The following is a 26,893-nucleotide window of genomic DNA, read 5'->3' as shown; positions in this document are numbered from 1 at the left end:
GCCAGCAGTGGATGTGGCCTTGGAACTCTCTCATAGATGCCATTTTCCCTCAGCCTCTTTCTTCTTATTGAACCATAAACACTTTAACACTTTTCATGGACCTCGAGCCAGCAGGCAGTTTGCACGCTCCTGCAGCAAGAAGAAATACGCCCGGTGATCAGAGAAACGACACCCCAGCTAAAAATAATGGGCATGCTGTGTTATCACAACATAAAAAGGGTCACTGGGGTCAGCGGGGTCACGTGCGGGTTGTTTACCCACTTGGAAATCCAGGGAGATGCTTGCGTGTCGTTAATCACAGAGGAGAAACGGCCCGGGGACGGAGGGCAGACCTACATCGGATGTGGCTCTTATTTACTGCTGCCCACCTCACCGAGACATAAACGGTTTCCTTCACACTTTCTATCGGCCATATTTCTTTTTTATGCGTTCCTATTTTCAGAGGAGCGTCTAAAATCCAAATACTACTTTATGAATTATTGGACATTCAGTCTGTAACAACTGGCGATGGAAATGAGTTTTGGCTGTGACATTTGTGTTGTATAAAAAGAAATTAAATGAAAAAATGTCCTAAAATATTTTACTGATAAAAACTGAGGATTGGTTCGTTCATTTGTGTACCCCAGTACTGGGGTTGTACTGGTTGTAAGAACCCAGTACAAGCAATTAACGTCTGAAATTACCTCAGGAGTTAATTAAGTCTAATTGTTGGTCATTTTTTCTTCTCAGTATACATATATCCATGTTTTCTGTGAAGGACTTAGGGGTTTGGTACAGAACATCAGTGGACTAATGTCATTATGAAGACCAGCAGATGTTTATTTGCATAGTACAATTAATATACAGTAAAGCAAAGCGTCTTACAGGAGAAAACAGGGAAGAGAGAGATACATCCGAAAGACATAAAACATCACATAACAGAATAAAAACATGAGACATACTCAAATAAAAGACATAAATGTTGAAATGAAACAGTCTATGCAAACACAGAGCTGACAAATGAAAGAAGTGATGCATATTTTTATGTTTCTGCACGCCTCAGCCTTTTCAGGGAGTTTGTTCCAGAGCTGAGGGCCACAGAAACTAAACACTGCCTGCCCTTGTTTTAATCCTGGAACAACCTGCTGTTCAGCTACTATCCGCCACCATCGGCATGTGAATGCGTGTGTGTATGGGTGAATGACTGGGTTGTATTGTGAAGCGCTTTGGGGTCCAAGACATTTACCATTTTTACCATCTTTGCACAATCGTGGTTTCCCCAGGAGATGGCGCCATTGGTAACAGTTAATCCTGGAAGAGACCAAGTCCAGTCCTTGAGAGCTACTACAGTGCAGCTTTCAGATGCGTCACTGAATAAAATGGCTGAATCCTCTCAGCAGCAGTCATGCAGCTCCGCAGAAGTCTGATATTTCGTTCACGTGTGTTGGAGAAGGGATGCGTTACATGGTGTAGCTGTTGGCGCCACTGCCTTGCAGCAAGAAGGCCCTGAGTTTGAATCCCAGCCAGGACCATGGAGCTTGCATGTGCTCTCTGCTTGGGTTCTCTCCAGGTCCTCTACCTTTTTCCAATAGTCCAAAAATACGCATGTTAGTTTAACTGGTCATGCCTAATTGCCCTTAGGAAAGAGGATGTACATGCATAGTTATTTGCAACTTGTCCAGGATGTACCCCCACTCTCAACCACTGAATACTAGAGATAGCCACCTGTCCTCCTGTGACTTTCCATAGTTAAATAGATACAGATGATAAATGGAAATAAAATATAGTGAAAAAATAACTTAATCATAACACCCTTGCCCTTCTCTCCGCCTAAATGAATAATTCTCATTTTTTTAGTAATTCAGATATGTGATATTTTAAGTTCTGGTAGGTGGCAAATCCAAATCTTTGGCAACTTCAGCTTCCTCATCTCCACTATCAACATAACAGACAACAATCCTTACTTTTCGTTTCTTTTAGGTAGACTGTGTGCAGATAGCATGACGTACACAGAATCAAACAAATATATCTTCCTTTTTGCACGCACGCCATTCCATCTGTACCCATGTAGCCTTGCAGGAGATGCTGAAATGTGTGTGTGATGATGTATTTGGTCATAAGAGCGAGGGGGAATTTCACAACAGGATGGCACCCTGGGCGGTTGCCCATGTCGTCCATGTCAGAAACCGCTACTGATGTAAGGAATTTAAGTCCTGTCTGATTTTTCATGTTTGGAATACAATCGAGTTAAATCACACTAGTTGTTGGACAAAATAAATGTGGGAAAAAAAGTGTTTTGTGTGCCCTCATAATTTTTGTAATGTTTTTATTTACAAACTTGTTCTTGTTTGAAGTCAATGTTAATATTTGTATTGTCCCTGTGTGTAAGAATATATCCATTAAGTGTAGAGATGGAAATGTCATCAAAAGTATCCAGTTGAATTGGTCCACAGAGTATGGAAATATTACTGAATTATGGCTTAAATATGAATCAGAATAATTTAGGCTAAATTGGACATTTTGATTGATTTTTTTTCTGAATTTTTCCTGATTGCCAGTGCAATGTTTGCTGCGTTTGTCACACCAAAGAGAATGTAATACAACAGCATGTGTCTAAACTGCTAAAAATAATGACCCGATAACAAATACATATGTATAACCCTGGCATATGCTGCCCTCTCTGAAAAATCCTTGCCCCTCTCTTGCAACCCCAGAGATATTTTTTTCAAAATCCACCACTGTATGTAATTTGGCAGATGATTCATAATTTCTCCCAACATTTACATGTCTTACTTTTAAACTGGCATTATTAACATTTTTAAACTTGTGTCTCATACTAAGGAATATGTATCATGTGGTATGCATTGCCTCCTAAATGCCAGCCACGTGGGTTTGAGTCATTGTTTAAATAAATTTATTTATGCTGGCTGCCAGTAGGTGGCAGTAATAAAACAGAGAAGTCTGAGTCAAACCCCAAACTTAGGGGGGGAAAAGTATCTCTTTACTGGTAACGTTTGTGATTTTTTTATTTTTTTATTTTTTTGCTAGGCATCTTGTTAAGTTGAGAGGATATGTTTCCTTTGTACAACAGCAGAAGGCGAGCCGTGCTATAAAATGTTGGACTCCTCCCCATTAAAATGATGAAAGCGGGTGTGCAGTGAGTTGCACTGCAGGGATTTCCCATTTTCCGCCACAGTACGCATCCTGCCTCACGTACGCTTTCTCTCAGTCTGGCGTGTTGTGACGCTGGGCGTAAAGGAGGAAGAAAGTCAAAGTTTGATCTCCTCAGCGCGAAGAGTGAATTTAGTTATTCAGACTGAATTTAAAAAATACTTTATTGATCCCAAAGGTAAATTAAATGTTGTAACTTATTAATTCAGATTCTTCAAATAGTTATTAAAGTGGAATATAAGTGAAAATCAGTAATCAAATGCAATAGTAATAATATTGTATAAAAGGGGAAAAATTAAACATTCAAATTTCTTCTTACATCAGTGCTGCTTCCGCCCTATGGGGATTGTTTGTGACAATCCCCATAGGGGATTCATTCAGTCCTTTAGGAAACTAAAGACAAAATAGGGTCTGTGTTAAATTCATCGTGCAGTTTAATCCTGAACAGTGTGATTCAATACAGAGGGACTAAACTAAATAGTTTTTTGTTTTTTTATTGTTCCCACTTGCTGCAGCTCCCTTTTCTGAGTCCGTCTGCAGATAGTTATGGTTTTCAGGTTTTATGTGAGCAGTATTCGGTCACATTAACTAATTATTACGAGAATGTGAGAAAATATTACATCATTCTCTACCATACAGTCTCTGGCATCCTGCCATTGGTACCTGTCTCTGTCTGCTTTGATCGCCGGCTATTAATTTAATAATCCGTCATCAAAAAACCCAGCTTTCTTTATTAGATGATAAAGTTCTGCGAACATGAGATCAACCAGACCACTGGTATCCATCAGTCTGGTCGCCATAGCAGCTGCAGAGAGACCGTGAGGAGTCCCTCGTTCAGAATGGATCTTGTCAGCAGCGGATGAAGTGACGTCACGTCGCTATGGTGACTCAGGCAGTATAAAATGTGAAGCCTGAACAGCGAGCTGCGCACACTGACTCGAGCAGCATCAGCAGAGAGGTAAGTCTGAGCTCCGCGGTTTAACATCTATGTATAATTCACGCTTCTAAACTAAATTTCCATCGATTATAACGTGTTTATATCCACGTTCTTATCGGAAACCCATCAAATATCAATAAACATCTATCGCCAAAGAGGTTCTACGTCACTTGCGGAAGCTTGTGGCCATGATGTGTTCGCATCCACTTCCAATGTTAACTCAGGTATTGTGGTGCAGAAAGGACTATATTGGGATTTGAAGGAGCGCTATATAGCTTAAGATTTTTTCTGACCAGTTCTGTTCGCAGTTTGCTTTTAAACGATGCCTGTAGGAAGACAGACGGGAGAATGGGAGGGGATGCGCAATGGCCTCTTAATCTGGAAGAGAGACTGTCCTTATTCCTTATAAAAACATTGCTTCGCGCATCTTGTAAACACTTGCGCTCAAAATGCGCCACGGTGGAAATTGTGCTTAGTGGAAAACGGAATTATCACAATTTTCGACAAATGTGTTGAAATGTGGAAGATTACTCTGTGAGAGCAACGTGACTTTGTAAGCTCGCAGCGCTGCATCTGCGGAAGTAGGCTGGACTCCATGTTATGTAATCCTCTGCACGAAACCCAAGCTGTATTACTCCCTTAATTTAGCAAAAATACTATAACTCGGAGTTTATAAAGAAAAATCATGATTGCGAATTCCGCAGAGAACTTTCTTGGTCATATTGTTTCACGTGTGCATCACGCAGGGGGATAACACTGGTACTGAGATGAATAAATGAAGCTACGTGCCTGCTCTGCTATTCACCATGAAGTCTGACGACGTTACACACTCGAGGGATGAATGGGTTTCCGTAATCACGGGATTTAGGGGTCATAGTGACGAGAAACAAAGTGAATAGGAATGAGTTGATGTAGGGGGGAAAAAAGCAGGTCAGAACTCGCATTATTGTATTCTTGTGATGCAACCGTGGGGCAGAGAAAAAGTGGCGCAGCGTCGCGTGATTCTGTCGCAGTTTGGCACGACACTTGACGGACCTGTTGATGAGGCTTGTCGACGAGGCCTTGTTTTTATCTGAAAGGATTTAGGCTTTTCTTTTTTTTTTACTGCATTAAAACTGATAAGAGAAGGGACGTTGCGAAAAATGAAACCATGGATAATTTTATGTCGTGTGGTTTTGGTAGCTTACAGGAAGATGCAGCCATGTCAGACTGGATGAAGGTCATGACTCGAGATGATGAAGGGCACATCAGGCCCAGGGCTGCTTCACTGATGCTAATCGACATTTTGTTTTTAAGCTCAACAATTTTGTATTTTTCACATTGTAGTCACAGAGACGGACAGCCGGCTTACCTAACACCATATTTAAGTGAAGGTTGCAGGCAGTAAGCAGCATCTTAGCATTAGCTATGACCTAGCTTGCGTGTAAAGGCCTTAAGCCTGAAGCAGTAGAAAATAAAGAGTCTTCTGCGTTCTTTAAATAAATATTTTCTGTTCTCTTGTTTTTGAATATTAAAACATATTTACATCAATAACTTGTCACTATTTTGTCATTTTAAGTAATAAGTCATGTTAGCTAATTTGGCTCCTCATGCTAATGATGCTCATACATATAACAATTTGTGTTAGCTCACTCTGCTTATACTTAAGAAAAGGCTACAAGCTTACAAATACCTTCTGACTACCACTAATTAGCCTGTTAGCCAATGAGAGAAGTCTTAGCTAACCTAAGCTACCATAGCACTGAAGAAAGTGAATAGTCCCTGCTAGACATGGCAGGTTACTGGTACCAAGGTATATCAGGCACTCATAAGTTCATGTGTTTTTCTCACATCTACTCCTGTTGGCTAAAGGCTTGCTGCAAAAAGCATAGGGCAAAGCAATGATGATGGCCCTGAAGTTGCTGCTCTCTGCTGGTCAGCCGGATGAAAGATGGCAATTAGGTTTCTCTCATGCTTACTGAAAAGACCATTTTTGCCAGTTCCTCACCAAGAAAGTGCCTAGCTTTAGCTTTAGCTTCCATCTTTACAAGTTTCAGAACGTGGCTCTCAGATACACCTCCTACTACTGGTCATTTACATACTCGACTCATTCATTCCCTCTGAGCTAGTTCTAGATTAACTAAGTTTTCCCCCCTGAAGGGTGCTTTGGTTTATATGAGTGTCCCGTTTGATCATGCAGCATCACCTACGAACTCAGCTTTGTGTGAGAGGAAGAAAGACTCAGTATGACTCAGCATTCTTTGCCTAACTGTCACCACTTTTAGGAAATGAGCCATCCCACAGGAAAGAATGGTGCCACTATGGTGCCACATGGCACCATAGATCAATAAAATCCTCTCAGTGGAATGTTGAGTGGAACATCCCAAATTAGACTGTAAAGTTACAAAAAAGAATGTGAGAAATACCACATTTTTGAGCATGTTCTTTCATTTCCTTTTCTTACTTGTCACGTTATACCTCTTCCTGAATTTTTCTGGATGTTGTGGCATTTTTTTAAACAAAAAAAAATGCTACAACTTCTTGTAACCTACTTTAAGTAAGGCTACAAGAAGAAAGCCTTACTTTCTTCTTTTTACAGTATTATGGCGCAATATCCGCTTCCGTATCATGTCAGGTCAATTTAACCAATATTTGTAACAGTTTGCTACAGCAGGAAACACAACCCATGTGGGGTCAGTTAAAAGCCAGACGCATCCTTGTAAAGTCTGACTGTGTTTGCATATTTTAGACAAGTGATGTGATGATGGTGAACATTTGAGTGACTCGTTCAAAGCCGCAGTGAGACATCTCTAAGGTGAGAATAAAAAACAAGCAGACAAGCTGCTGAAGAGGAAGTGAGAGAAACTGTAAGTTAAAAGGAAAGTACTTTTTGTTGCACGGAAAAAGAAAAGTGTGACTCCAAAACTCTGAAAGAGGCGGGTCGGGAGGAAAAGACATTACCTAATTGGCTATTCTGCAATGTCTCTGTCCAATCGATCCACTGCAGTGGAAAACCACTGAGGAGAAAGAGGGTGTGACAGAGGAATAGGAAGCTGGGGGAAGGTTTGAATAGCCAAGGGCGGACGAAGGAGGAAGGCTGGGGGGGTGGGGCGCTCTGGTGCGGGAAAGTGAGGATGTACTCACTGAACTTGCTCACATTCACTCACCCTTGTGAAATCTCCAACCAGTGCATAAACTGAGGCAAAGCTAAGGAAAGAGACAACTTGGTGAATTAGGGAATAGGTGAGGGTTTGCAGGAAAGGACGAATGAGTGCAGTGAAAATGCTGCATCTGATCCTCTCGTGCATGCGGTTTTTAAAATCTGGACCACCTGATGCAGTCTGGTGAATTTAACCTTTTTTGGTCACTGGTTATGAGTCATCCCTTCCCCCAGTGGTCCCTGCAGTTCATCCCTCCTGCTGTTAGTGAGCTGAAAAGGGGCCGAAGCCTGGGGGAGGGGAAGCTGTGCAAGAACAAGAGAATCAGACTCGGCGGCGGGTGAGGGGTCAAATTTAAGCTATAGGGGCTCACTGAATTTTAATGATTGTGTGTGGATTTGGGGTCATGAGAGAGGTCACGTTGAAGCAGCTGTGGGTCAGGAAGAAGAGGGGAAATAGATCAGAGTATCGGGGGTTATCTGGGACAGACTTATGCAGATGAGAGGGAAGATCAGTAAAATGCTGTATAAAGTTGTTGTTTGAGTTTGCTGCACTACATTTCCCATAATTCAGTCTGATCCACATCTCTTTTTTTCATACCTTAAGCGTTTAATTGCACCTACTTTCATTTGGAGTAAATGATACCCTGAAGCTTTGTCATATTTTCCTGACTCGCCTTCATTGTCAGATCTGAACTGAAGGTTTTTCTTCACCCTTATGTCTTTCCTTATTGAGGAAACTCAATAAGGAAAGCCTGGTTTTGCCATTATGTCCTGTTTTTAATTGCCTCCTCTTCTAACATATTAATGAGTGCCAGCAGACTGGAAGCTGCAGCCACCAGTGTGTTACCTCGCTACTCTCCACCGCACAATGGTGCCTCTGTGAGCGGTGGCGTTTCAGAGTGAGTGCAGTCCGAACGCCAGACTGCGGCTAACTGTGCCGTCTGTTCAAAAGAGGCACAACTTCAGGGTGAAGTTAAAGTGAAGATAACCCTTGGAACCTTTTATATCTGCTTGCTACATGAAATCTGGGATACATTTATATTAAGCTTACTTAACGTAGGTTAAGTTTAATTACCAGACTATTCCCATTTATGCATTGAGACATATGCCCCTAACTGGCTGAGTTTAGTAAACTCTTCTAAAGTTAAGCCATCAGGCCAGAAAACAGTCTGATAATTGCATCTTTAATAGAAAAAAAGGATAAACAGTTTACACCACTTGCAGATCTGGTTTACATGTAGGTTTCATTTGAGGTTTTCAAGCTGACTTTAGATGTCAAAAATAATTAGTCAATAGGCTAGAGTAGACTGAAAATGACACCATTAGTTGGCTGCATGCAAACATGATATGAGAAACTTTTCTGCAAAGCAGAACTCCCTTACAACCCTAAGAGATCAGCATTTATGTTTCTACTTTTTGTAATTATTGCCTCTCGGTTGAGAAATTCTTCCTTTTTTTTCAAACCACTTACAAACTATTGCAACTTCCATCCTCCTTCCTCCGTGCCTTTCCATTTGCCAATCGCTCAAACGGCCTCGGGGCAACACCGAAGGACACGAACGGGATTGTTTCGTCAAGTGTGTGCAGGTTTACATGCATGACGTGCCTCGGCGTGTTGCCTCATCGGGGAAGCAGTGAAATTATGAAATTCTCCACATCTGGAGCCACATGTTTGAGATTCAACTTCTTGCTCAGCAGAAATTTCCACCTGCTTTAAGATGCAGAACGGACCACACACTGCTGGATCGGTTGTCAGCAGGGCGGCCATTTTGTTCTGGGAACCCAGGGCAACTGCTTCTGTGCAGAGAAAAGTGAGACGTTAGTATTCATGCAGGAGGAGAGGAAGAAGATTACAGGAGGAGGGAAAGCTACCCTTGAATTTTGTGAAAGCACGAAGTGGAAACAGATCTGTCATGTTGTACACACACTCTCCTGTTTGTCTCTCCCTTAGTGACCTTGTGTTACGGATGCTGGCTGCAGAACATAAAATGGCTGCTCTGCCTTGAAGAAAAAGCAGAATAAAGCACAGAAACAAGATCATAATGAGCCTTTTGGATCAATCAGACAGAACGTGATAGTTAATAGCAGTTCAATAGTTGACTCCAGGTGTGGAGAAGTACAGTAACAGTGTCATCCCAGCCACAGGATGCTCCAGATATCATCAGCATCATTGTTTGTGCTGTTCTGTGAGGTAAAATTCATCAATTGTAATCTGGTTACCCCTGCAGTCTATTTAAAGTACTCCCACAATGCATTTCAGCGGATCGACAGCTTGTCCCCAATGTCCCAACACACAACAGATTAGGAGATTAGAGTAGCTGAAAATGACAAGCCAGTGCCACCCTACCTGCTCCACACACATCAAGCTGAAGTATTTTATACACATATTGTTGACATATTAATATGGTTTTCTGTTACAGACGCGCTAATCAGGCATCTCTAAGCTGGCTTCCAGTTTTCTACAATGTCTCATTATTTTAAATGACTTAGTTTTTATTCTGTGGACTATAATTCAGGTTCTTTGATAGTTGAATCTGATCTTTACTAAACTCAGCGTGTATCAAAAATGATGGGGCTTCTTTGATGCAAATTAATAAAAAGAGGGGACATAAAGAACAAAGATTTTTAATCATTTGATCTGCAAATAAAGGCAAACTGGCTGATTTATTAGTGCATTTCATTTTCAGCTGTTGCTGCACTGCAGCGTTTCATGTGTTTAGCCCTAAATGGGTCACCAACGCTCACATGATTTCCTCAAAGTTTTGTCATCTACTAAAATACAACCATCACAACCATCTGTATTTAACTCAAAGTCAGAAATGTTAAGGAATGCCATGAAAACTTATCAGATTATGTAACAATCTCCATGTTTTAAGCAGATGCGGTCCTGCTTAGAGTTGAAACAAAAGGGACATGACGGTGGTTGATCCCGCAGATGAGCGAACCGTGTGAAACGGCGAGGGAAAAGCAGAGAGAAAAGGAGGTCGAATAGTTGTGTCACAGCCAGACGTTCCCCTCTGCTGGGCTGGCGGACACCGTCTCTCTGCTGCGCTGCATACCAGCCGCTTTCTCCCGGCCTTCAGATCCCTGTTGTTTTCTAAACATGTCCCTGCATGGTGCAGCAGCTCCTCCACGCCTCAGCAGAGCAGGCTGAGGAAATGCAGATTTTAATGGCCTGTATTTTTACCTCCTTTGTTGACGTCAACCAGAGCCGCAGAACCTGGTTGTGACGAGATTTTAGCTGCTACCGGCCTGTCCGCAGGTCACTTGTAGCCCAGAGAAGCTTCAGGTGGTATATTTCCATCAGAAATGACACATGGCTCATTTCTCATGAACATTCCTCTGTTTGACTGCAGAGATGATTTTTAGGGATATGATGACAACTGCTTGTTGCTATTGGTTCTCTCTAACTTGAATCTGTGGAGCTTCCGCCTACCTGATCACAGAAAAATACCGATTGCATATAAACAAATAAAACTCTCTACATTTTCACAAATCGACCATGCGGCTCAGAATCCACCTTTATCTACACACAACCTATAATTTTTTCAGTATTTCCTTTTTATTTTCGTAATATTACTCAGGCTTGTTGTGTAGAAAACAGAGTTTATGGGTTGGTAGCAACACGATTTACCAGTCCAACCTGATTAGCTAAACTCGTTTTAAAATAGTCCGCATTGGTAAAGCCCTCACAAATCATCTAGTTTGTCTTTTGTCACCCCTGATGTCTGATGTTTAAACTCCAAATGCTGTTAAAACGTTGACATTTTCCTTTAGAGGTCAGTTTACGTCAATCATTGGGCGTGTGTTGATTCTGACCGGCGTTTGTTTTGTTGTGCAGGTAACTCCACACCCCCTAAGCAACAGCAACCATGTCGGACCTCTGTGTTGGAATCAATGGGTGAGTTTGAACCTCATGTTTTATACACAGGATCAGAAATGACTGTCAGGAAAAGGAAAAGGTCACGTGGTGATGGTCACTTCTCAAAGTTATCCATGAAATATCACCTACTGACACTACGCAGTTTATTCACTTTTGTCCCCAACATCAGGGAAAGTATTTAAATGCACAATTCAGTTTACCTTTTAGCATCATTTTTGAGGTTCTCACAAACTATGATGTATATGTGTCTCATGAAAACTATTATTTAATGTTGATAAAGATTTAAAAATGAGTGTTAAACATCTGTCTGTCAATGTCTGCAGCTTCGGTCGCATTGGCCGCCTGGTCCTGAGGGCATGCCTGCAGAAAGGCATCAAAGTGGTCGCCATCAACGACCCCTTCATCGACCTGCAGTACATGGTGAGAGAGCTTTGAGCTTGTTGGGTTACAGCATGTTATCACACTTTCTTTGCACGTAAAATCAGAGATGTGGAGGAATCATAGAGTTAGAGCTGGCAAATGGCTCCGGCCGCTGGTTGAATTCTGACAAAAGTATGGAATGGTGAGAACAAAGGATGAGAAGCGCCCAGAAAAACACAGAGAAATAACTAACTGATATGTTTACCCTACAAGCTTCTACTGCTGGAGTAGCTTCAGGGCCGGAGAATGAGGGAGAATTAGCCTTTCAGGGGATTCATCGTCTGAGGATGAGGAGAGAGACGTGACCCAGGGACAGATTAAGGTCAGAGGTCAGATTAGCTGCTGCCAGCCCGGTAAGAAGGAGTCCAAATGTTCATAAAGAATTAGGGATGTGCAATTTTCATCATTAATCAATTTTTTGGATTTTGAAGAAATCAAGATTTTTTTCTCACCAATAAACCCTTTGGGCTTCTGTAGTTCAGAGTCACCATGCCCAAGGCCCCCATCTTGTTTGACAAACGTGTTTTACAGCTTCTGTTTATATTTATTTGGACTTTCAATGCAGGTCATATTAGGATAAGGCTATGATATTTTTAGTTGTAAGAATGAATGTTATGATAATACAGTTGAAATAATGCAAAAGAAAGTCATAATTTTATGAGGAATGTTGAGCCTGGCCTTAATACTCATACAACTCACAGGAGGAATGGTAGAAATAAGAGCCTCATTTTGAAAATATTTTCTGTCTTTTCTTTATTAGAAAAGAAAATGAGCAAAAAAATAAAGAAAGATTAAAATCGGATCTGGTGTGAAAAAAATCTTACATTTTATTTTGAGACATCTATGAAGAAGGAATGTTTCATGTAGGGAGGGGGCAGGTGTGTGTACGTGTGTGTGTGTGTGTGTGTGTGTGTGTGTGAGTGGCGGCTGGCTCGCAGTCAGAAAAACACTGTAATAACACAGGAATGATAATGGCATGTGGAATGAACAATGAACATGTTTTGGCATGTGTGTAATAGTAATAATAAAAATTCTGCATTAAACGGAAAAAGTAATGAAAAAAATAGAAGTTAATATAATTAAAAAATGTTTTAAAACATGATTAGAGACACACCTTCACTAATTACCATCTGGGGAAGTTGTGGCCAAAATGTGGAAATGCTGAACATAGGAAATGATTGTAAGACTCATTCTATTCAGCTAGACTTGAAACATAAAACCAGAATATCTGAGCAGTAACTTCAGCAATGCGATGTTGCATTTTGTTAGTTAAGCTGGCAGAGAACAAAAACGTTTCCCAAGAGGAGTCGAGGGAAGAACAGAAAGTTAAATGTCGGTTTCTTAATGAAAGGATTGAGAGGCGATTTAATGTGATGAAGCTTGTTAAAGCGACTGGAGGTCTAGACTTTCAGTAACTACCCCAGATTGAGGGTTTTGATCGCACACATGCCATCCAGCTGTGGCACCAGGGCAGCACGACACCCAGACAGGCTGATTTCATGCACAGCAGGAAGGAAAATCACTGTCAGATTCAGAGTCTGAATCCAATGATGATTACTGATGTAGAATCCAGAAACTAAAGAAAAGACTTTGTGATTTTTACTGTAGTGGTTAAAGTTTGATGTTTGTAATTGTTTAAATATAACTTATTGCACTACCCCAGTGTTAAGTGGGGTCTGTATAAGTACATGCGGATGCTAAGCTTCTTGTGAATAAATAGTCTTTCTTACAGAAAAGAATAAATCATGATTTATGTAATTTGATTGTACTTGTGGGAGTTGTAACAAAAAAAGAAAAGCAGTGAAACAATGGCTGGTGAAATGTTTGAGTGGTTGATAAATCATTAAAACAATTAATTTCCACCCATGTTTAGAAGTTGCAGATTAGTTTTTGCCATTAAAAACAGTAGATCTTCCATCTTGTGAGTGGTGGCATTTGCCCTTTGCAAACCAATCCAATGTCTGGAAAATTAATTTGGTCAACTGTTTTAATGCAAATTATATGGATTTGTTTTATTATTTTACAATAACAACAAAATAGAAAAGACAACAACTAAGAGGACAATGATTTAAACTGACATTAATTCACCTCTAAGAGTGTTCAAGTATACCAAACCACTTCATTTAGCTTTGTTTTAGTGAGAATAACTCAACTGTGTATTTAGATGATCTGTTTTGTTTTTCAAAAAAATATTTAAAATGCATATGTAAAACTTTACTTTTATTATTATTATTATTATTATTATTATTATTATTGTTAACTCTGTTGAAAACATGTAGATCTATACCTAATATTGCTAAACGTCAGACATTGTAATAAAATGACAACAATCCAGATACTTGTTCAGAATCTTCTCTGAAATGGCTAAAAGTCACACATGCATATTTTTCTACACCAAGTATTATTGTAGGTTAATATTAGTTTTACATAGAAAGATCTAAATGTTTTAAAGCCAAATCCAAAAACTACAGCTTGTGAAACTTTTCACCGTGACTCATTATTTCTTGCCCTCCCTTTTCTCAGGTCTACATGTTCAAGTACGACTCCACCCACGGCCGTTACCATGGCGAGGTCTCCCATGATGGTGGCAAGCTTTACGTTGATGGCAAAGCCATCTCTGTTTTCCAGTGGTAAGTGAAGACGCTTGATTATCCTTCAGACTTTCTGGCATCTGCAGATTCCAGGAGGCTGTTGTGACGTTGGACTCAGCATAGTGTGATTATGAAGACGGTTATTGTTTTAGACAGATTTTTTTTGTGAATTTTTGTGTTGTTTTTTTATGTGTACGAGTGAATTCCTGGCTTTGGAACGAGGCTTTATGCTTCACTGTCTGCGGCAGCTGTTGGTTTAGCTCATTGTGTTTCAGAGTCTCAGCTCTGGCGATGGGAAAACCAACAGGACGGTTACAGAGGAGACATTCCAGCCTCACGACACATAAAGCTTCCTGTCAATTTACATACCAAGGACCTGAACGCTAAATTACAGTGGACAGGATCTGCTTTTCTCACATGGATAGAGCCAACACAGATTCATTGTCGCCGTCTCCTTTGTTTCCTCCAGTATGAAGCCTGCTGAGATCCCCTGGGGCAGCGCTGGCGCCAAATACGTCGTCGAGTCCACTGGAGTCTTCCTCAGCCTGGAGAAGGCCAACGTACGTACACACAAAGAAACGCTCAGCGGATTACGCACGGCATGGAGCGATGACCCGGTTTCTAACCTGTGTTTTCATAATGTTTCGAACTCAGGCTCACATCCAGGGCGGTGCACAGCGTGTGGTCGTGTCCGCCCCCTCACCTGATGCCCCCATGTTTGTCATGGGAGTTAACGAGGACAAATACGACCCGTCCTCCATGACCATCGTCAGGTAATGCTCCCTTTGAATATTATTTCTAACTTGCAGTATTTTACAAGCCTTTCTGAGTAATGATGAGTTTTTATCTGTTTCTGCATAGTAATGCCTCCTGCACCACCAACTGCCTGGCTCCCCTGGCCAAAGTCATCCACGATAACTTTGGCATCGAGGAGGCTCTCATGGTAAGAAACACCTGGTAGTCTGGTGAACTCGGTTTGTTTGGGGACCAAAGTTCAGCCGGTGCGTTAGTTTTCACATCACGCTGTATTAAATGATCCAAACTGATTGAAACGCCTGTTCCCCCCCTCGCCTGTTGTGGCGCTGCACCAAGAACCACTGAAGAAAACGGCATGAAAACCACAGAAGAAGACACTGAACACAAATTCTTTTTTTGCAAAATGGGAACAAAAATGGAGTAGCAACCGGTTTTAGCTTTTGTCGGATTTCTTTTTTGTCTTTGATCAAAGACTGTGAGCCACATTTTTCGGCCAGCGTTAGACTTGTGTGTTTTGGTGGTATTTACCCAGAATCCCCTTTGCCATAGTCCACTTCCTGCTTCTGGAGTGGTCTCCCATCTGCTTGGTGTTCGCATATGTATTGGAACCGCCCCAGTGTTCACTGCAACCAAATGGGCCTCTTACCTGGGTTTGTAAGAAACCCAGAGTTCACTTTTTTGGTTTGCATCAATATTTGATTGATCAGACCAGTCGAACTTTAGTGTGGATCAATAAACAAACAAACAAGGTGTGTTTGGGAAGACAGACTGGAGTTCAATTGAAGCAGACTAAACAGGCCTGGTGATAATTCACCCTAAATCTGTGTCTTATCCGGATATTTTGCTGCATTCGTTTATGTTTGGAAGTCTTAAAGGCGTCAGTCCTTCACCCAGTGTAACTCTGCCTTCTGCAGACCACAGTCCACGCATACACAGCCACCCAGAAGACAGTGGACGGCCCCAGCTCCAAGGCCTGGCGTGACGGCCGTGGCGCCCACCAGAACATCATTCCAGCTTCCACCGGCGCTGCCAAGGCTGTGGGCAAAGTCATTCCTGACCTCAACGGGTACGCGACCGCTCTGCTGCTAATTCTGTCAGAAAGCATAAAGCAGCAAAGCAAAAGGGTCTAATCTTTCTCTCTTCTTCTAGCAAGTTGACAGGAATGGCTTTCAGGGTGCCAGTGGCGGACGTGTCCGTCGTGGACCTGACCTGCCGTCTGTCCAAGTCCGCATCCTACGCCGAGATCAAGGAGGCCGTCAAGAAGGCCGCACATGGACCCATGAAGGGAGTGCTGGGCTACACTGAAGACCAGGTATTTCCCTGAACCTGCAGCTCTTTATTGATATCAAACTGAGATCTGTTTGTAATCTATGACGTTGGTGTTTGCCAGGTTGTGTCCTCTGACTTCATTGGAGACACCCACTCCTCCATCTTCGATGCTGGCGCCGGCATCTCCCTTAACGACAACTTTGTCAAACTCATTTCCTGGTGAGTTTCTAACATATTCTAAGCCTGTAGAGCAAGAACCTTTCCTAATCTAATGAGATGCACTGAAATAAAATTAAAATTAAAGTCAACTTTTGCTTACCTTTGCTTTTCCTTCCAGGTATGACAATGAGTACGGCTACAGCAACCGTGTTGCCGACCTGCTGCTGTACATGTACTCCAAGGAGTAGACACTTCCTGTCCTGAGAGGAAGTGAGCAAAGGGACCACCGCTAACCATCATGAATCCCTCCCTTCTCTTTTACACAAAAGCCCCGCCCATAGCCAAATCATAGCATCTTCAACCCCTTTAGCTCTACTACAGTATATGTAGGCAGCAGCAAATGTGTGTTTGAGTGTTTTGAGTTCATCTGTGTTTTCCTTTATTGACGAGGCGACAATTCGGTGAAAGTATTTGTGTTCGTGTTCCCCCTCTCCAGCTCCCACGGCTGATTTAGATGTGTAATTATGACTGAGTACTATGGTAACTACTGTATCCATCTCACTGTTAGTGTGATTTTAAAAGCTTCGTCACCAGTGGAAGGAGGAACCTGAGCGGCAGACCTACTGTTACTCTAATGATGATTCAAGAGATGAAAAAAATAAAGTTTGAAAAAACCCTCAACTCCTCTTTCATGGTCCAGCTTAATTTCTTTAAAATGGATTAAATGTGTAGTTTGATGTCATGTGAACTTTCTTAGAATTTAGGTGAGGAAGACAATCTGTCATATTTTAAATGTATGTTTAGTTTGTGTGTAAAATTGACTGAAAGGGCTAAAAGATGTAGAGTTTAAAGCAAATTCTGTGGCTGAATGTCTAAATGCACCAAACAAATCCAGGAAAGCTTAAAGATGATGTGAAAGCAAAACAAAAAACAAAAAGGCTTAAGAGTATTGCTTCAAAATATGAATACTTAAGAACCACAAATCACAGTAACTGGATTGACTGGTACCATTTGAAATCCAGTGACAGTGGATGAACTGGACTTTAATGACAGCTTAGTTCACACATAAAACAAGAGGAGAAACCAGCCCTGGATGAAAAAAACAGGATAAAGAAGCATCGATTTGGTGAAAGTTTTAAGTTATTCCTTCAGGCTTTCATTTGCTGGCCAGCCAATCAGCTAAGAAAGGACACATTTGATGGAGAAGAGCTCATTCTTAAAATACTGTGGGCATATAACATCAGGTAGAAGTAAAAAGCACTCTTTCAAAAGTATTTTAAAACTGTAAACCTTTGCAAAAGTAACAGTTTGATTTGATTGAACGTATGACTTATTTATTTATTTTTTTTAGTCATTACACACACACACACACACACACACACACACACACACACACACACACACACACACACCAGAAAGAGGATTAAAAACCAAAAGTATAGCCTCTGAATCTCACAGCTGAATCTGTTTTATAAGGTAATTATCGTACTTAATTTTTCCACTTAGCCTGCACACCCTCCTCATTAGGTATTCCTGTCCATACTTGTTAACACTAACCCATCTTCTGCTGGCTACTTCCGGTAGGATTATGGATCATAACACGGAGCTCAGATCCTCCACACCACAAAGTACCAAAGCAGTTCTGAAGGAAACAGCGGGTCTAACCCTGTACTTGCTAGTTGTACCTAAATAAGGCACACTTATGTTTGGTCTACATTCTGAACCTCACCTCTGATCATTAGTTTCAAATTGCAATACTGGAAAAAAACCAACAGGTGGAGCCAAAATCCTTCTGTGTTTAAACCCACTGATCCAATAAAAGTTTCTCCAACTGTGATGGCTGATATCTATTTAGGGACATGCTGTAACTCTCATCAAATATCTCATTATAATGCAAGAAAAAAAAAAAACAACAACAAAAAAACAATTTCTCAATATATACTTAGAAAAATGTTTATATTGTAAGACTACAAAAACAAAGGATATTTGCTTTGGTTGATTTTTATTTTCTTTGTTGTGACTACACTTCCTGGTGAGGAAGAGGGATAGTCTTCTCCATCATCCTGATCTCCACCTCATCTCCACCGGATCATCTTGAGCGTGCTGTTTGTGACCAACAGAACCACCCTCGCTGCAGTGCGACACCTGCTGGATGAAGAAGGTATTACCATCAAACAGCAGTGGATGACCAAGCTGGTAGCATCAGAAATAGGTGCCTGGCTTTTATGTTTCTGTACAGATCACACAAGCTTAAAGGGTAATTATCAATATACATAAACTACTGGTCCTATTTGTACTAATGAGAAGGTACTAGCATTTCTCTTTTTTTACAAAGACTTTGTTTAGGTGTATTTTCCCTGCTTACAATAGAAAGTCCTCTCTGGTAAAAATTTGGCTTTTTACGTTTGACAGAGATGTCCAAAACGACAAACGCCACTAAACACACACCATATGAAATTTAAAAGAACAAATTGTTTCATTTAATTATTGCAACAGTTGTTTGGCAAACAGTTCACTTATACTCGTATGTTCTGCAACATTTTCGTTGCAGCTTCCAGCTTTCGTTTAAGCTTCCTGATTACAATAAAAGCAAATGAGGCACTCAATCATCTGCGCATCTTCTGAAAAATTCAAATCCTGTGTTTTACATGTAACCTGATATCGCTGTCAGATCTCCAAGACTACGTCGAATTCAGTACATTTGAATCAAATATGGAAGAAGACAACCTTTTAACAAAGATTTGATTGACTTAACTTCTCTTTGTCTATTATAGACTTTGCTGTTTACAAGCTATAGCCTCTCTGACGTGCCTCTAATGCAGAATTTGGAATATGATAGATATAAAGTGTCCACCTGCTGCACTGGAAAATACATTTATTGTATCCAAGTAAAAACCTCTGATCATTTTCATTCCAGCGCTGCTGACCATCTTTGTGGTCAGAAGGATCAGACCAGAGTCTGTCATCAGGTTGTAGATACTTGATTGTTTTAGCTAATTCAAAGAATAAAATCATTCTAATCTATGTCTGTGAATTGTTTTCTGTCATCTAGATGACATTATGGTTGAGTTAGTTACCCAGACGTTGTTCATGACATACTGTTCATTTACAGTACAAAGGCTTCAGTACTGCCTGAACGGTTTCTTTTATATTTTGACACATTACGCCACAAATTTCACAAATCTCTGGTTTTATTGGGATTTTATCTGATTGAAATTTCTATTGAATTTCTATTCAGACCTCTGAATAAAATGGAGTGCAACCAGTCGCCTTGTGAAGTTTCCTTTATAGTGTACTCGATCCTATGTTAAAAAAGACTTGAGGCTGGGGGAAATGTTCACCTTCCTTCTTGTAAAACCACATTACAACTGGACTGAAAGACATTTTTTTAATTTATTTATTTTAAAATCTGATCCAAGTCTGTTTATTCCTGGTTATGTTCCACCAGCATGATGGAACAAGCAAACCTATCAGAGGGGCCAACACAGACCATAAACACTTTAGTTTGGTGTTCACTGGCATGTTTATTTATTCATTTAGAAAAGCTCGGGTGAAATCTGAAGAAGGGTCAAATTTTAATCTACGCTGTCCTCCAAAACCCAAAACTCGTGTCCATGTAAATGTTGGGTCGTGATTTCCCTCCAAAAGCAGGTGAGGAAGCGATGTCACTGGTCTGCTGGATGCACTGAGGTGTGTCTGAGTGACACTGACCTGTAGGCCGGTATAAAATGACACAAGGCTTCTCTCCAGCACAGACACATCTGACTTGATGTGACAACAGGAGTAAAGATGGGGAGGAAAGGCTGCTGCTCTGCGCTCGTGCTTCTCCTCCTCTTTAATGTTGTGGCCTGGATAGAAGCTGAGGTTCAAAAGACCATTTATTTTCCTTCTCAGAAGCTGACATGGGACAAAGCAAGATGGTACTGCCAGAAGTACTACATAGACATGGTCACCTGGGATACGGTGGACCCAAACCTGCTGACGACGTGGCTGATAGAAGAAGCCTTCACTAATGTCTGGATCGGTTTACACCAGGATCCTGAGGAGTCATTGGTCTGGAGGTGGATCGACGTGAAGTGAGTTTCCATTCAATGACATAAAATGTCCACTGTGATGAAATGCTGAAGGTAACTCTCGTGCCATTTGTGTGTTTTTCATCAGAACTGGTGAAGGCTTGACTGGTGATGACGTCTCTGGCAGCAGGAACTGGGTCTTGGGACAGGCAGTCGGTGGCAGCTGTGGCTCCTACAACAGCATCACCAAAAAGTGGGAAAACACCCTCTGCTTTTTAGAGATGTCCTTCATCTGCTATGCTGACAACCTGGTTGTAGTGACTGAGAACAAGACATGGGAGGAAGCTCTGGATCACTGCAGGGAAATGACAAACAGCTCCTTCAAATATGACCTCCTGAGCATTACCAACTCTTCTGACTACAGCTACGTCAGCGACCGGATCTACGGAGCCACCACCGACGAGGTCTGAAGCTTCTCACGCAAAACCGCAACATTTTCAACTCAAATATGAGTAGCTGTGCTGGTCCAGATTCAAGGTCAAATGTCTTCGTACACTTAAAATAACACAAAACTAACTTAAAAGTCACTTTTCAGCATGATATGGGAGCCTGTTTTAAGTCAATTTAATATTGATGAAAAGAAGAACTGGTTCCACTGGCAGATTATTTCACCAACAAGACATTTTCCCTCTATTGTAAGTGAAATAATCTGTCAGTGAAACTAGTACTTTTTTCAGTATTACAAAATGATCGACTTAAAACAATCTGCTACTTCTTGATGGAAAATGTAAGTTAGCTCTTTCAAGTATACTAAGAAATTTGCACTAGAAACTAGACAAAAATACTTGGTAAGATTTTGTGTTTTTGCAGTGTGTGTGTTCATTTTAATATTCTTCGACTCTTGCTTTGTGTCTACCAGATTTGGATAGGATTGCGTTTCCTGGGAGGGGAGTGGTGGTGGTCGGACGGAGAGACGTTGGACCACCAGGAGATGCTGCCGGACTGTCCGAGCCAGTGGCAACACTGTGGCACCGTCTCCAAATATAACACAAGTAGCTGGACCAGCAGGGACTGCTCAGAAAGAAGAAACTTCATCTGCTCTCATGAAGAAGTTGTAAATCAGGAGGAAAAGCGGGATTCTAAATCTGGATAGGTCCATGCTTGCTTTCGGCATACGCAGGTTTTTGTTCTGATAGACGAATCTTATCATTTATTAGAAAAGTTCAGAAATGTCAAAAATGCCATTTTTTTAAACTCACACAGGGAGATCAGGGAGGTCATATCACCTGCATGTATTACGGCTCATTTCAGGGCTGAGAAACATTATTTGGATGAACACTCATTGGGAGCAAGACTTATGTCATTAAATTTGACCCGTCGGTTTCTTTCATACAGCCGCACTGGGGCGCAGTGGTTAAGATTTTCTGCAACAATTACTTTCCATGTTCTTCCAGTATACATTCTCAAAGGACACTCCGATATGTGCATGTTAGGTGACTTGGTCTCTCTCAAGTGAGCCTGGCTGTTTCTATTGCATGCAGTTGTATTAAATACAACTCAGTTAAACTTAATTTAGTTTGACTGCTCTGACTCAAAGTGAATTTAATTGAAACCCGTTGAGTTAATCTGAACTGAACTGACTCAGTCTGATTTGAACTGAACTGAATTAATGCAAGCTAATGTTTGTTTTATTAAACTAAAGTAAAATGACCTGAAGGGAAATGATTAGAATAGAATTGGACTGAAATCAACAGAGTTTATTTGAGTTCGATTAAACTGAATTGAAATTGTATGAATGAATGTTTAGCATTAAACTAAAGCTTGTGTATTGGTCTTCAATCTTCAGTTTACCTTTTTTTTTTGCATGCACTGTATTCATATAACATTAGTGTGATAATTAGATATACAACAGCTGTAATTTTGACTGAATTAAAGAAGAAAACCAACAATGTGTCCTTGTGTATCTTGAGAACAATCAGACATTAAAATCAGATCAAACAGGCAAATTTGAACTGGGAGGCAGAAAGATGAAACCCAGAAACACGGAATAATTAGGACGTATTTTGAATATGATAGTTTTGGACATCTAAGTCTACAATTTCTAGGTCCATTTCTCAACATTTGTGAGGCCCTAATAGTGGTGACATGTTTGAAGAATTGCCTTTAAATAGATCCACAGGTGTACACCAGAGTTTTAGTTCTCCAGAGAACTAACCTAATCAGAGCTTACAAAGCCACTGCAAAGACATTATAGCCGCACTGAGAAGCAAAGAATCATCTGGAGAAAATTTCCCCAAGTAAAACATTTCAAATGTGCATTGCTCCAGTAGCATAAACCCATAAGTTATAAAAGCCAGACCCATCTCTGCAAATCCATTTATTAAAACAAACTACACTAATTCAGGTCAAATTTCTGCTACAACTTTCTTTATTGTTACAGTAGGCATATGGTTGACAATGATCTACCTTGTAAGGGACACACAACCAAATATTAATGGGGGGTGTATATACATTTTTAAGGCTGTATTATTCAGACCAGGAGGATTTTAGAAATTTTGAAACAATAAACAATCCTAGCAGTGAGAAGAAGTGTTCAGGGCGTCTCTTTAAATGATCTGCCTTTGACGATGTTTAACTACACACACATTTATGTCTAGTACCATTTATTTTGGATTGATTTTGAGGATTCAGACCAACTTTGACCTTTTAATCAATTATTGTTCCGTTTGTCTGTTTAAAACACATTAATTTAACATTTTCACAAGCAAACGAGAATTACATTCTCATTTACTCATCAGCATGTCTTTCAAAGATTCAAATGAAGTGTTTTACATGTAACCCGATCTCACCTGCACAAGACCACAGACTATTTTGACTGCAGAAAATTTGATTGCGCAAAAATTACTTGCACTATAAGACGGAACATAGCATATGGCTGGGATCTGGAATTTTGTATTTAGTTAGATTTTTTTAAGTGTTTCTGTCATGCTGTTGTTGCACAGCATGACAGAAAATTATGGACCGGATTTCATCATAGCTACAATTACTGCTTTTTTCGCCTGTGATAGTTCTGGGAGCTTCTCTGTGATTTTAACTGGTCCCATATAAGCAAATCAAAGAGCATTTTTGTGTCATTACATATTGAGAAACAGATTTTTTTTCAAAATCGTTTTTCAGCACTTGATCTGCTGTAATCAGGGCCTGTCAAAGAAAACTGACCGATTGACTAGTGGATCAGTGATGGTTTCATCTAAACAATATTTTGGTTGTGATCAGAAGTAACCACAGTCTCAACTGCAACTTTAAATCGACAAACCATCCAAATAAATCCAAGGAGCAAAGAAACAACTTAAATATCCAAATTATATATTATATAATGGCTGAAATCCTTCTGAAAATAAAACATTTGTAGTGACAGTAAGGTACAAAACCTTAAATTATGTTGCTTTGTGTGTGTGTGTGTGTGTGTGTGTGTGTGTGTGTGTGTGGGGGGGGGGTGTGTGTGTGTGTGTGTGTGTGTGTGTGTGTGTACTTCTCCAATTATCATATTTAGGTTAATTTCTGGGACTTTTATTAACCTTCTGGAGACTGATGGGCCTTATGGCCAACCAAAGCCTGGCCCTCATAAGGTCTCCTTGTTTAGGGTTAAAGGTTAGGAGTTTAGAGATATGGTGTTCATTAGGGTTTGGTGAAGCTTAGGGTCAGGAAAAGACTAGTAATGTTTGGGCTGAGGGAAAAAGTCAGGTTAAGCACAAATGCAGTTGCTACAAAGAATGGAAGTCAATGCAAAGTTCTAATATGGATAAATATACAAACGTGTGTGTATTTTATATATATATATATATACATATATATATATATATATATATATATTATTTTTACCTGTTTTTATTATTTCAAATAAGGCTAAGATAATTAGCATGTCAAATTGGATCATTTACCTGGAGGCAGATTTTCCTACCAGCCATGCTTTGTAAATGAGGACAATTTGAATAAATCATCAAAACAATGAAATGAACAGCTACTGAAACATGCATGACTGCATTTGGATCTGTTTTATTTATTTATTTGACATTTTTTTCACATATAAAAAGCTAAATTATTAATAGGATTGATTATGTGTAATCCCTCCATTAGTGTTTCTCACAAATCAGCTCTAGTCGATAACATAGTTTCTGCTCCTGAGTGACTGAAACAGATTTGAATACGAACCGAAACAATTTGCTGAAAATCTGTGGCTTTACAGAGAATGACGAAGAATAAAGAAATAAAGGCAGATGGCTAAATAAAACGTCAAACTGAAATATTTGTCCAGAAATTACCTTTTGTTAAATTGTTCTTCTTGAAACTGGACAAGATTTATTAAGCAAATTTTAAATGACTATATTCAAAATGCCATGTTTGGTGTAGAGCAGGAAACTATGATCCAAGTGTTAGTTAAATTTCTCCCACATCAGGTAGGGAAATGTTTTTACTGGTCAGCTGGACTCACTGAGGAGTGTCTAAGTGACGCTGACCTCTACACTGGTATAAATTGACATTTTTGTCTCTGACACATTGGACTTGATGCGACAACGGGGCAGGAAATGGGGAAGAACGGCCATCCTGAGTTGCTGCTGCTGCTCCTTTTTAATGCTGCGGTTCAGATGGAAACCGGGCTCCTACTAACCATTTACTTTTTTTCTAAGGAGCTGACATGGACCGATGCAAGACAGTTCTGCCAGACAAACCACATAGACATGATTACTTGGGACATAGTAGACCCGAACCTGCTCACTACGTGGCTGCAGAATCAAGAACTCACTGAAATCTGGATTGGTTTGCATGAGGATCCTGAGCAACTGTCAGCCTGGAGGTGGATCAATGTGAAGTGAGTTTCCTTTTTGGTGCAATCCCCATGTTTATAACAGAAACAAATTTTACATCATTTTGTTTTTTGTTATTTTTGTTTCAGAACAGGTGAAGGTTTGACAGGAGAGGATGTTTCAGGGAGCAGTTATTGGGCCACTCAACCAAAAACCGACTACAGCTGTGGCTCTTATAATAGTGCAAGAAAAAAGTGGTTTGGCAATGTTTGCTCTGAAACCCTTCCATTTGCCTGCTATGACGACAATCTGGTGCTGTTGACTGAGAACAAGACGTGGGAGGAAGCCATGGGTCGCTGCAGGGAAATGTCATCAGCTTCCTATAAGTACGACCTCCTGAGCGTTACAAGACCTACTGACTTCAGCTACGTCAGAGACCGGATCTACAGGGCCACCAGTGAAGAGGTTTGGTTGATTTTGTCACTTACTGTTTTGTGCAATAACCAGACTATAAATATGTTGAGGATTTATTTTGATATTGCTGTTGAAATCTTGGCTCACGTCTACCAGGTTTGGACAGGATTGCGTTTCCTGGGAGGGGAGTGGTGGTGGTCCGACGGAGAGACGTTGGCCTACCAGGAGATGCTGCCGGAATGTCCGAGCCAGTGGCAACACTGTGGCATGCTGTCCAAGAACAACACAGCAAACTGGACCAGTGGGGACTGTTCAGAAAGAAGAAACTTCATCTGCAATTATGTAAAACTACAGGAAGACCATGACTAGCTCGCTCTCTGCCTTCATATACACTGTGCACATAGAGATGTAAGCAGTCATATTCAAAAAGTCTGAATATATTTCTAGTTGTTAGCTTCGTAAGTGCCGTAATAATGACAGATAATATAAACACATGTTCTAGTTTGTTTTATTATGACTATATATCTGCTCAATATGTCGAAACTCAATTATTGCAAATGACTTCCTGTCCACAATATCTGGTGAGAATATATGGGAATGGTGATAATCATTATATCCTTCCTATGAATATTTTTGGCTAGTTGAATGGACTCTGTTGGTGTTATTACTCCCAAATAATGATACCAGTGCTGAGAGTCTGAATCTCAAATCACTAAATATGGACAGTCTAAATGTACTGCATGTTTTGGATTTGATTTAGACCACTCTATTTCTTCTGCATGGATTTGTGTTATAGGATTTAGAAGAATCACCATTTTAAACTTGCATTTTATTTTATTGTATTTTATCAAGTAGAATTATTATTTATTTTAAATTAAATTAGTTCATTTGTACTGACTGAATTGATTTGATGTATTTTACATTTTGCTCCCGAGAATAAAGTGATTTGAAATAATTTGCTTTATTTACTCGGCAAAGCCATATGAGTACCATGTAACCTGTTTCGTGGCTTTATGAACTGTTTGCAACTTAGTGAAAACATCTAGTCAACATGAGAAAGTCCAGCAAGAACTCAAAAATCAAACCAGCAAGAATGAGCGGTTCATTACATTTCCTATCCTGAATGTCTTCTCCACTTTTTGGTATTACTATTCCTTGTCATACTTCTTACTTTCATTGAGCTCACATAGTTTATAAATAAATTTATCTGATCCTACATATACTGAAGTACAATGGCTTTTTTAAATCTTATGTTTAATGAAATGTTTACCACAAAAGTAATATTTTGAAATCTGGTTCAAATGTACAATGACTTGCAAATAAAATTTATTATTATTATTATTGTTATTATTATTTG

General features: G+C 40.2%; 3 protein-coding genes across 3 annotated transcripts; all 3 read left to right on the top strand.

Annotated features, from left to right (window-relative positions):
* The first annotated feature begins 4,033 nt into the window (after window positions 1-4,033).
* On the top strand, window positions 4,034-16,985 carry gapdhs (glyceraldehyde-3-phosphate dehydrogenase, spermatogenic). Its single transcript, XM_014998266.2, has 11 exons — window positions 4,034-4,108; window positions 11,068-11,127; window positions 11,433-11,529; window positions 14,053-14,159; window positions 14,590-14,680; window positions 14,775-14,893; window positions 14,982-15,063; window positions 15,791-15,942; window positions 16,026-16,188; window positions 16,267-16,364; window positions 16,483-16,985. Exons 2-11 carry the CDS (start codon window positions 11,099-11,101, stop codon window positions 16,550-16,552), a joined length of 1,008 nt encoding a protein of 335 aa, XP_014853752.1. The 5' UTR covers window positions 4,034-4,108; window positions 11,068-11,098; the 3' UTR covers window positions 16,553-16,985.
* A 3,033-nt stretch (window positions 16,986-20,018) lies between these two features.
* On the top strand, window positions 20,019-22,266 carry LOC106924522 (uncharacterized). The gene is made up of 3 exons (XM_014998267.2): window positions 20,019-20,380; window positions 20,466-20,781; window positions 21,237-22,266. The coding sequence occupies exons 1-3, from the start codon at window positions 20,094-20,096 to the stop codon at window positions 21,468-21,470; spliced, it is 837 nt and encodes a 278-aa protein (XP_014853753.2). The 5' UTR covers window positions 20,019-20,093; the 3' UTR covers window positions 21,471-22,266.
* Window positions 22,267-24,868: 2,602 nt separating this feature from the next.
* Window positions 24,869-26,874, top strand: LOC106924523 (secretory phospholipase A2 receptor-like). The gene is made up of 3 exons (XM_014998268.2): window positions 24,869-25,187; window positions 25,272-25,587; window positions 25,693-26,874. Exons 1-3 carry the CDS (start codon window positions 24,904-24,906, stop codon window positions 25,903-25,905), a joined length of 813 nt encoding a protein of 270 aa, XP_014853754.2. The 5' UTR covers window positions 24,869-24,903; the 3' UTR covers window positions 25,906-26,874.
* Window positions 26,875-26,893: the final 19 nt, after the last annotated feature.

This window comes from Poecilia mexicana, unplaced genomic scaffold (genome assembly GCF_051168715.1).
Source record: "Poecilia mexicana isolate PSO_F unplaced genomic scaffold, ASM5116871v1 scaffold_16, whole genome shotgun sequence".
Lineage (NCBI taxonomy): Eukaryota > Metazoa > Chordata > Actinopteri > Cyprinodontiformes > Poeciliidae > Poecilia > Poecilia mexicana.
Note: the sequence above shows the minus strand (reverse complement) of the source record. Positions and strands in the feature narration are given on the sequence as shown.